This window comes from Chiloscyllium plagiosum, chromosome 7 (assembly GCF_004010195.1).
Source record: "Chiloscyllium plagiosum isolate BGI_BamShark_2017 chromosome 7, ASM401019v2, whole genome shotgun sequence".
In the NCBI taxonomy this organism is placed as follows: Eukaryota; Metazoa; Chordata; class Chondrichthyes; order Orectolobiformes; family Hemiscylliidae; genus Chiloscyllium; species Chiloscyllium plagiosum.
This window is the reverse complement of record NC_057716.1, coordinates 116,527,621-116,538,431: the sequence shown is the minus strand read 5'-3', so window position 1 is coordinate 116,538,431 and position 10,811 is coordinate 116,527,621. Positions and strand designations below refer to the sequence as shown.

At 41.4% G+C, this 10,811-nt stretch overlaps 1 protein-coding gene across 3 annotated transcripts in view; it reads right to left on the bottom strand.

Moving 5' to 3' along the window:
* The window catches only part of epsti1 (epithelial stromal interaction 1), a 98,593-nt gene that overhangs the window by 29,404 nt on the left and 58,378 nt on the right, over positions 1-10,811 (bottom strand). For all 3 annotated transcript variants that reach the window (XM_043694425.1, XM_043694422.1, XM_043694424.1), the window contains one exon: positions 1,095-1,168. In XM_043694425.1, the coding sequence (XP_043550360.1) occupies positions 1,095-1,168 (74 nt within the window). The remainder of the gene's footprint in view (positions 1-1,094; positions 1,169-10,811) is intronic.

The following is a 10,811-nucleotide window of genomic DNA, read 5'->3' as shown; positions in this document are numbered from 1 at the left end:
CCCTATTATAGGAAAGATGTGGATGCTTTGGAGAGGGTTCAGAAGAGGTTTACCAGGATGCTGCCTGGACTGGAGGGCTTATCTTATGAAGAGAGGTTGACCAAGCTCGGACTTTTTTCATTGGAAAAAATAAGGAAGAGAGGGGACCTAATTGAGGTGTACAAGATAATGAGAGGCATAGATAGAATTGATAGCCAGTGACTTTTTCCCAGGGCAGAAATTGTTAACACGAGGGGTCATAGTTTTAAGCTGTTTGGCAAAAGTATAGAGGGGATGTCAGAGGTGGATTCTTTATGCAGAGAGTTGTGAGAGCATAGATTGCATTGCCAGCAGCAGTTGTGGAAGCAAGGTCATTGGGGACATTTAAGAGACTGCTGGACATGCATATGGTCACAGAAATTTGAGGGTGCATACATGAGGATCACTGGTCGGCACAACATCGTGGGCTGAAGGGTCTGTTCTATGTTCTATGAAATGAGTGTGGGTCTTCGAACCTAGCGACTTCACCACCTGCTTGCCTTTGTTCCTTCTTGGGGAGGTTTGGATATCCACTGCAGCCTGCATTAAACATCCAAAGGGCCAAGAAACTGGGCAAAGGGGATGCCTTAAGTCGTCAGGAATATAACATTAGGAAATTGCCTGACCTGGAGTTCCTGAATTGAAGACAAAAACTTGCCACAACCTCAAGCCAAAACGTTTGTATAGGAGGGATTTTAGATTAGATTAGATACCCTACAATATGGAAACAGGCCCTTCAGCCCCACACCGATCCTCCGAAGAGCAACCCACCCAGACCCATGTCTTACAGGATTTACATCAAATTCAAAAGATTGGCAAAGGAACTAGAGAGAAATGAGGAGAATTTAAAAATAATACAAAGTGCATCATTATGATCTAGAAACCATTGATTGATAAGGGTGGTGGAAGTAGACACAATGATATCCTTGCAGAGAGAATCGGACAAATACTTGAAGGTAAAAATTTTGGAGAGTTCTGGCAAAAAAGCATGGGTGTATAAGGGGATAATCCCTTGGAAATGTGGTGCTGGTATGATAGACTGAACAGCCTCTTTCTCTGTATCTGAACATACTAACTCTTTTTTGGAACCTGGACTCTCGGAGATGTAACTGCTGTCGTTGACGTGCCTCAGCTTCAGAAGTGCTTCCACCTAAAAGAAAGAAAAGATTCAGTAAAGATCCAGGCATAGAATTCAGGAGCTGGGAATTGTCCATCAGATGCCAATCAAATGGGTGGGAAATGAACATTCAATCAAATTTGTAATACTGGCATCCTTCAGATTAAAATCCAAAAGGCTCTTCACTTTTTTAACTTGGGACGGGAGCATCATTGGCAAGACTTGTTTATGGTTCATCCTAATTGCCATCAACACTGGTACAGAGCCATTTTCTTTCGTTGATTGGCTTGCTGGGCCATTTCAGGGTGATTGAGTCAGCCCATTCACAATCTGGAGTCACATGTAGATCAGACCAAGTAAGGACAGCAGACTTCCTCCCCAAAATGAGATTGATGAACCCACATGGGTTTTTTTTAAAGCAACCATTGTTGACAGCAGCAACATTTGTGACAAAATTGACAATTCCCAATTATTACTTAATTGAATTTGAAATTATACTAGCTGTCATGGTGTAATTTGAACTCAGAGTATTCAATTCAGATCAGTGCTCTATTGATCTTACAGAGTCACCATCCCACCATACTGCAAAGTATTTGCATAGTAATTCAGATGGCGTTTGTCAGTCAGGATATTTTATGGCTATAGGTCAATAATCATCCGAAGGTGGCTCACAGGAGGTTTACTAGGTCGACTCTTGGACTGAATTGAAAAATGAATTCCTGGAGCAGGTTCGCTGAGGTCAGGCAGGTCTTGTTTCCACCAGAGTTCAGAATAGTGAGTGACTTGACGAGCAAGACCATTCAGGATCTCAAAGTTCAATGTCGACATGGAAAGGAAGTTTCCTTTTTTTTGTGGGGGGAGGAGGAGGGTGTTGTTGGGTAGAATCAGAAGTAGAGGATATTGTTTTAAAATTGGGGATCTTCCTTTCAAAATGTAAATGGGGGCAGTTTTTTTAAGATTGACAGACTTGGAACTCTACGTTTCAGAAGGCAATGGAAACAGGGCAATTGGAATTGTTTTAAGGTGGTAGTAGATTCTGTTGGGCAGGGAATTAGTGGAAATATATAAGACTGTGGAGTTCAGAACATAAACAGATCAATTCTCTACTCTTGAATGGTGAAATAGGCCATTCAACCCTTTGAGTCTTTTTCTACTCTTAATTCTTATGGACTGAAGATTTCAATTAGAACTTGTTTTAATGCAGGTCTAACAGTGAAACAAAAAGAAAACAATTACATCTAGCATCTGTAAGGAACTGTAAACATTCACTGTTTCTCTCTCCAAAGATGCTACCAGACCTGCTGAGTTTCCTTAGTGCTTGCAGTATTTTATTGGAGATGATCTGAGTAAGAGAAAGTTCAGAAAAGACTGTGCTGGGTCTCAATGTGGATCCTCAGCACTACAGCGCAAGCTACTACAGTGCTGGGTAAATAATGAAAATACATGGAGCCATATGACCCTGACTCTACCCTCACTGTGCTTTATCCAACAGGGTGAGAGCTCCTCCTGGGGCAAAGGTTACATTTCCAAGAGACAAGCTGGAAAAACTGACCTCCTCATTCAGACGAGTGAAAGCATAAATACACATGCTTTTATAATGCTTGTGCCAACAGTGAGTGCACCATCACAGCCACTTCAACACCAGTGTGAGCTGGGCTCATCCCAGACTCTGCATTCTAAAATTTACTTCTGAACGCTAGTGGGTATGAAAGCAGCTCCTGAATCTGCTGTCACTAGTAGCAAGTCCAGATATAATCAATTCTACTAGGCAGACTCCTAGTTGACTCCCAATCAGAGGACTGGTCAGCTCTAAATCCTTAGCAGCACCACAGGGAATTCTGGGGACTCGGGGTGAGGGGCACCACAAGCTGGTGGTAAACAAAATTCCACATGGGTCAGATCAAAGATCAAATGGAACAAAATCAGCTGAGTCACAACAAGGAAATATGACAGTTCATAAATCAAGCAACTAGTTTACTTGAACCTTACAAATATGTGATTCTAAATACTCCATCACAATAACTGGGTCGACTGAATGGAACCTATGAAATGTTTAATTACCTTCCTTGGTCTCAAACCTCTATATAAGAATTGCTACTGTGCAGAAGGAAGTAATTCAGCCCATTGTGTCAAGACTAGCTCTTAAAATGAGTATCTCTCCTACTCCAATTCTCTCGAAAATAAAAAAAAAACAAAAGGTTGGAGAAACTCTGGTCTGGGAGCATCCATTTACAGAAGCCACCTTAACATTGCATGTCCAATATAACTTCTGCAGAAACATTCACCCTGTAACCCTGCAAATTTTTCCATTTAATCTCCTACTGAATGCTTCAATTGAACCTGCCTCCACCACAGACCTTAACCATTCAATGTGAAAATCAGTTTCCTGTTATCACCTTTGCTTCTTTTACTTTACTTTAGGATCTGTACTTCTGTAGATCTGTAAATCTGTAGATTTACTTTACTTGAGATCAGGACAATCTCATGTAGACCTCTTATCAACAAAGACATTCTCCTTCCAGATCACTCATGGTCATAAATACTTTAAATTAGATCTCTTCTCAGCCTTCACCTCCAAGGAAAACAGTTCCAACCTAGATAGAATAATACAGCATGGAAACAAACAGGCCCAACCTAGTCAGAGTAATACAGCATAGAAACAGACCATTTGGTCAAGTTAGTCCATGACAACCATAGAGGGACATAGGCCAAATGCTGGCAAATGGTACTAGATTTATTTTGGACATCTGGTCGGCATGGACGAGTTAGATTGAAGGGTCTGTTTCCATGCTGTATGTCTCTGACTCTATGACACTGACCGCTTGTAAAACTATACGAGTCCCACTTGCCCCATATCTTTCCAAATTTTTCCTATTCACTTATCTAAATATCTTCTAAATGTTGTCACTGTACCTGCATTCACCACTTTCTCTGGAAGTTCATTTCACACACTTGATGTTGCCAGAGTTGGGGAGTTTGAGCTAAAGGGAGAGACTGTTTTCCCTGGAGTGTCAGAGGCTGAGGCATGATCTTAGAAGGTTATAAAATCATGAGGTGCATGAATAGAGTAAACAGACAAGCTCTTTTCCCAAGGATGAATCAGTCCAAAGTGAGAGGACATAAGTTTAAGGTGAGAGGGAAAAGATTCAAAAAGGGACCTAAGAGGCAACTTTTTCACACAGAAGGTGGTGTGTGTGTATGGAATGATCTGCCACAGGAAGTGGTGGAGGCTGGGACAATTACAACAATTGAAAGGCATCTGAATAGGCGTATGCATAGGAAGGTTTTACAGAGATATGGGCCAAGTGCTGGCAAATGGTACTAGATTTATTTTGGACATGTGGTCAGCATGGATGAGTTAGACTGAAGGGTCTGTTTCCATGTTATGTGTCTCTGACTGTATGACACTGATCACTCGGTAAAAACTATGGTCCTTGACCTTAATTCTCTTCTCACCTTAAAAAATATGGCTTGAGCTTTGAACTCACCCACCCGCAGGAAAAGACTGTTGCTATTCATCTTATCTATGCTACTACTGATTTTTAAAATCTCTATAAGGTCACCCCTCAACTTCCCATGCTCCAGAGAAAAAAAGTCCCAGCCTATTTTTATAACTCAAACACTCCATTCCCTGCAACAGCGTGGTAAATCCTTTCCGAACCTCCTCCAACTTAATAGCATCATTCCAAAGTAATCTAATCTATCCTCAATTGGTTCCCGGGATGAGGTATTTCATTCTTCTAAATCTGTTCTGGACTCTCCAATGTTTTCCTATAGTGTGGTGCCAAGAACCGTACAGGCTGTCCAGCTGAGGGTGAACTAGCATCTTGTACAAGTTCAACATAATGTCTCTGTACTGTGCCCCATTAAATTTGCCTAGGATGCTGTATGCTTTAATAACACTACTCTCAACTTGTCCTGCCCACTTCAGTGATATATGCCCATATACCCCAAGTCCCTCTGCTTCTGCATCCCTTTTGGAATTGTAACATTTGTTTTCTATTGTCTTCAGCAACTTGAAGATAGTGTCTGCAGATGCTGGAAAGCCATTTTGGAAGAATGAACACAGACAATATAAAGAGTCGATAAAGCATGGAGCTAGAAAAAGCACAGCAGGTCAAGCAGCATAAGAACTGGTGAGGTGACATTTCAGGTCAAAACCTTTCATTCGGACTCAAACGTTGACTCCCCTGCTCCTCTGATGCTGCTTGACCTGCTGTGCTTTTTCCAGCTCCACACTTTATCAACTCTTTATATTGTCTGTGTTCATTCTTCCAAAATGTATAATAATCAAATATTGCTCTGCAATGAACTTCATCTGCCATTTACCTGCCCTTTTCACACATTTCCTCTTTGAAATCCCACACTGCCATTTCAGAGGTATTGGCAATTTTTCAGTCTTCCTTTGAGTCAGGGGCAGTACCAGAGGATGAAAGAATTACAAACATTACTTCCTTGTTTAAAAAAGGTTGTAAAGAGAAGTTCAATTGCATAGCAGAGCAGTCAGTACAAGTCAGTAGTTGCAAAATTTCTAGAAACAATTTGGGACAAGATTAAATAGTAACATGGTCTAAAGTAGGTTAACTAAGGATAGCCTGTGCGTTTATGATGCTTCCAAGCTTTGTGTTATCTGCAACTTTCAAAATTGTCCCTGCACAAAGGTCTTGATAGTTAAATATATAAATCAGGAAAAGCAAAGATGCCAACATCAATCCCTGAGGAACTCCACTACAAATTTGCCTCAAGCCTGAAAAAAAATCAATTGACCGTTTTTCTGATTCCTATCACTCAGCCAATTTTGTATCCACATTGAAGCTGTCCGTTGTGATGAGGTGGCCAGTAGCAGGAATGGCTATGAGACGGTCTCAGAGCGACAATCAAACATGCTGGGAATCTTGGTCAAGCTTGTTCAAACTTTGACCTCAGTTAAAACTGCAGCTGGACCTTCTGTGACCTGCAGTTTCCTGCGCTGACCAACATACTCACACCACTACCACCTTTATATGGAGCATGGAATGTCACTATTTATGACTTAGAACATAGAACAGTACAGCACAGAACTGGCCCTTCAGCCCACGATGTTGTGCTGACCACTGATCCTCATGTATGCACCCTCAAATTTCTGTGACCAGGAGTCCAGGAGTCTCTTAAATGTCCCCAATGACCCTGCCTCCACAACTGCTGCTGGCAACACATTCCATGCTCTCACAACTCTCTGTGTAAAGAACCCGCCTCTGACATCCCCTCTATACTTTCCTCCAATCAGCTTAAAACTATGACCCCTCGTGTTAGTCATTTCTGCCCTGGGAAATAGTCTCTGGCTATCGACTCTATCTAAGCCTCTCATTATCTTGTACAATCCCCCGCTGCAGACTACAACAGTCCTCTATAGTGTCAACGACACCTCCAACCTTTGTGTCATTTGCAAACTTGCTGACCCATCCTTCAATCCCCTCATCCAAGTCATTAATAAAAATTACAAACAATAGAGGCCCAAGGACAGAGCCCTGAGGAACACCACTCACCACAGACTTCCAGGCAGAATATTTTCCTTCTACTACCACTCGCTGTCTTCTGTTGGCCAGCCAATTCTGTATCCAGACAGCTTTTTTCCCCTGAATCCCATTCCTCCTGACCTTCTGAATGAACCTACCATGGGGAACCTTATCAAATGCCTTGCTGAAGTCCACATACACCACATCCACAGCTCGACCCTCATCAGCTTTTCTAGTCACATCCTCAAAGAACTCGATGACCTGCCCCTCACAAAGCCTTGTTGACTGCATTTAAGCAAGCCATGCTCTTCCAGATGGTCATAAATCCTATCCCTCAGAATCCTTTCTAACACTTTGCATACGACAGACGTGAGACTGGCTGGTCTGTAATTGCCGTGGATTTCCCTATTTCCTTTCTTGAAGAGAGGAATTACATTTGCCTCTCTCCAGTCCTCAGGCACGACTCCAGTGGAGAGCGAGGATGAAAAGATCACCTTGCTGACACTTTTGAGAGTTGTTTACCAGTAAACTCCATTGACTGGGATCAAACAATGTGATCAGGCTTTGAACAATTCATCGGCTGAGCGCCAGGGGAAAGGAGCACATGTTAAGAAAAGTGAACAGAACAAAAACATTTTTTTTCCTCGAGAGAAGCCTTTGAGACCACAAAAGCACGTGCCTTGAAGTTACTTTCCGGGAAAACAAAGATCCATGAAACTGAACATTCACAGAGAACAACGTTAGCCACTTTACTTGAATCAGGATTCATTTGAATTCAAGTGAAACGTATTTAAGTTAAAGTAAGAGTTAGGGTTAAATGTGGTTCAAGTAAAGTAAGATAAAGTGAAGTTAAATGATGTGAGGTGAAGTTAGATGAAATAGGAAGTTAATATTGCAATGAATGTATGTTTCAAATTGATTATCGGTACTTAGAGTTAAATAACGAAAGGCTTTTTAGTTAAGATTGAGTCAGTTGCCTGCCTTTTGTCTGTCACACAAGGGAATCCTGGGTAAATGGTTTGAATACTCCTTTTTGGGCAATGGTTTTTGGCATCCTGTGGGCTTTAAAGAAGTGACTTTAAATGACTCCGAAGTCAAACCCACTAGTCTTGTATGATAGAGGTGGATTGATCAGTAATTCGAAGTAAATCAGGTGATTGCTGAGCGTGGCAAACTGCAGAATTTGAAGCAAATTTGAGTGTTTCTTGTTTCCCTTAGAAGTCCCCTAAAATGTTAATAAAAAATGGCAGATTGTCAAGAATGGGAAGAGTTACTAAAAGTATCGAATTTTAAAAAAAGTAGTCGAAGTGGATTGAGCATTGCAGTAAATTATTACTGGGTCTGGGAAATGTAGGTCATAGATACTGGGAAGAAGCACAGAACAAGGGGAGTATGCTTCTAAGCTTAGTCAGGCTACAGCAACAGTCAGTTGTTTGGAGCAGTCAAGGGGAAGAGAGTTATGAAATAAGAAAATACATGAAGATATTGAAATGTTACGTGAGGAAAATGAACAGTAATATGGAGAAATGGAAAGATTATGTAGAGAAATGGCAGCACAGGAGTAAAGGCGTCAGATAAATGTGTTGCACAGAGCCCAGTTTCAGACTCGATGTGAGAAAGCTCACCAAGAAGTAGAGTGTGCAAACAGTGAATGGGATGTGACCAGGCAGGCTGTGAAAGAATGGAATGCAAGATGCATTACTTTGCAGGCTGCTGTTAACGTGCAATACCAAATAGGCAAAGAGAATCAACACTATAGCTGATCACTCAAAGTGCCTGCAAGAGGCCAATAAACTAAAATCTCAGCTGTCAATACAAATGGTGTGTGTTTTTGGGATTGTTCAGTCTAAGGGAGATGGTGATTATGAAATGGCTGGGGAGAGCTAGAAGAGAATGCCAGGCAGTATACTGCATGTGATGAAGACTGGGGAAACCCCATTTCCCTTTTCAGAAGCACTAAATCCTTCAGTGCCCCTGTCCCAATGAATCCTGTGACCACTCGTTGCATGGAAGGTAAGGACTCAGTCAGTCACCTACTAAACCCTGATAGGTATGAGATTAACAGGGAATTGAGGCAGACAAGACCAGTTGAAGGTCTTGGACTAATGTGCAGATAGATCATATTGATCCTTTGCCACCATGTCAGGGAGGATACTGATATACCACTGTGTGATTGATACTTTCAGTAAATTCATGACCATAAGCAGCACAACACAAGCAAAAGTTAATGCCCTATTATAAATATTTACTAAATTGGCAGTTCCACGTAGTATCAAATCAGATAAAGGCATTCATTTTACCACTCAAGTAATACAAGATATTATGACCTTACTTAGGAACAAAGGTTCCTCAATATTTAAACTTAGGATGCATCGTACTTTTTAAAAAAAAACATGAAGACCACACAGCAAAACAATTTTACATGGAACATTTATTCTAATGATTTGTATTTCATACTTCTCTAGTTCAACTTGATTTACCGCATGTTTTGATGACAGGACAGTTCATGAGGAGAAATCAAATCTCTTTTGGAGTTGAACTTTGCTGAACCTGGGATACAAAAGGAAACTGAGCAGGGCTTATATTGATGGTCAAGTAAATTCTATAGAGTATGAGGTGGGACAACAGTTTATGCTTAAAGTTCATCAACCAGGTACAGTTGTCACCTAGATATTATGGACCCCATTCTACTGTAGATAAAATAAGTCCTTCAGTGTATGAAGTGTTACTGGATTCTGGGAAAACTGGATGGTTTTATATAAACCAAACGAAAGCATATGGTGTTCAGTGTAATCATGTTATATCAGAACCATGTAGTCCCTATATTCGTCCTTCTAATTCCCAGTTTGATTCTTATTTGTCTGGTTCTTCAACACTGATTTTACAGAAAGCGAGTCAGATGAAGAGTCCAAAGATTCCACAAATGGTCAGAGTTCATCTGATACTTTGTCAAATCAGTCATGAGGGTCCGGGAACATATTTTGGCTATGAGATGATTAAAATTGTTTAGTTAGGCTTGCAGGAGTGAATGTGGGAACAAGTGGCGAGTTGATAGGTGTTTAGGATCTAGAAGAGGGGATAGTAAAGATTGATACGGTTGAACCAGTTACTGGACAAGTTGTTGGGCAAATTCCAAATGGTGAGTTGATTCCCATTAACCAAAGGACTCTAGATTAATTGCTTCTGATGAGTGCCCATACCTAGAACTGATGTTTCTTCCAGGAAATCTTCCAGGAACATTAGGATATTGCTATCTTAATCCCATTCATTACCATCCTCATTAAGCATAAATATTGGGAAATTCACACTAATATCTCCATATAATAGTAAAGGTTGTTGGTTAAACATTTCTTGAAATTCAACAGTTCAAATAAATAGCTGATTGTAAGCTGTAAATAACAGGAGGTCCCACCCTGATTCTATATACAGGTACAAGGGGATTGAAGGTGGAGGTTGTCATGGAGATTGTTTCCCTTGGCTTGATAATCAGCATACGATCAATAAAACTGGCATTTCGAGATATATGGATGATCTAATGGGCAATCTATGGGTTACTCCACAAAGTGCAGGACATTGTGAAGATTGGTTGAATTTGATGCATCAGCAATGATCAGGTGTGATTATCAATTCGCGGGAGATTTTCACTTCAAATTATTTGGCCTAGCTCTGAAGTTCATAGAATCACTTCAGTGTCGAAGCAACCCATCACGTCCACATTGATCCTCTGAACAGAATCTCACCCAGATCCACCCTATCCCTGTAACCCTGCATTTCACATGGCTGACCCACCTAAGCCTATAAACCCCTGGGCACTATGGGCAATTTAGCATGGCCAAACCACCTAACCGCACATCTTTGGACTATGGGAGGAAACTGGAGCACCTGGAGGAAACCCACGCAGACACGGGAAGAATGTGCATACTCCACACAGATGGTCACCCAAGGGCAGAATTAAATTTGGGTCCTACCACTGAGAGGCAGCAGTGCTAACCAATGAGCCACCATGCTGCCCTAAATTGGCTTTCTACCTGGGCTGTTTCTGGATTAGAGGTGCTGGAAGAGCACAGCAGTTCAGGCAGCATCCGAGGAGCAGTAAAATCGACGTTTCGGGCAATAGCCCTTCATCAGGAATAAAGGCAGAGAGCCTGAAGCGTGGAGAGATAAGTTAGGAGGAGGGTGGG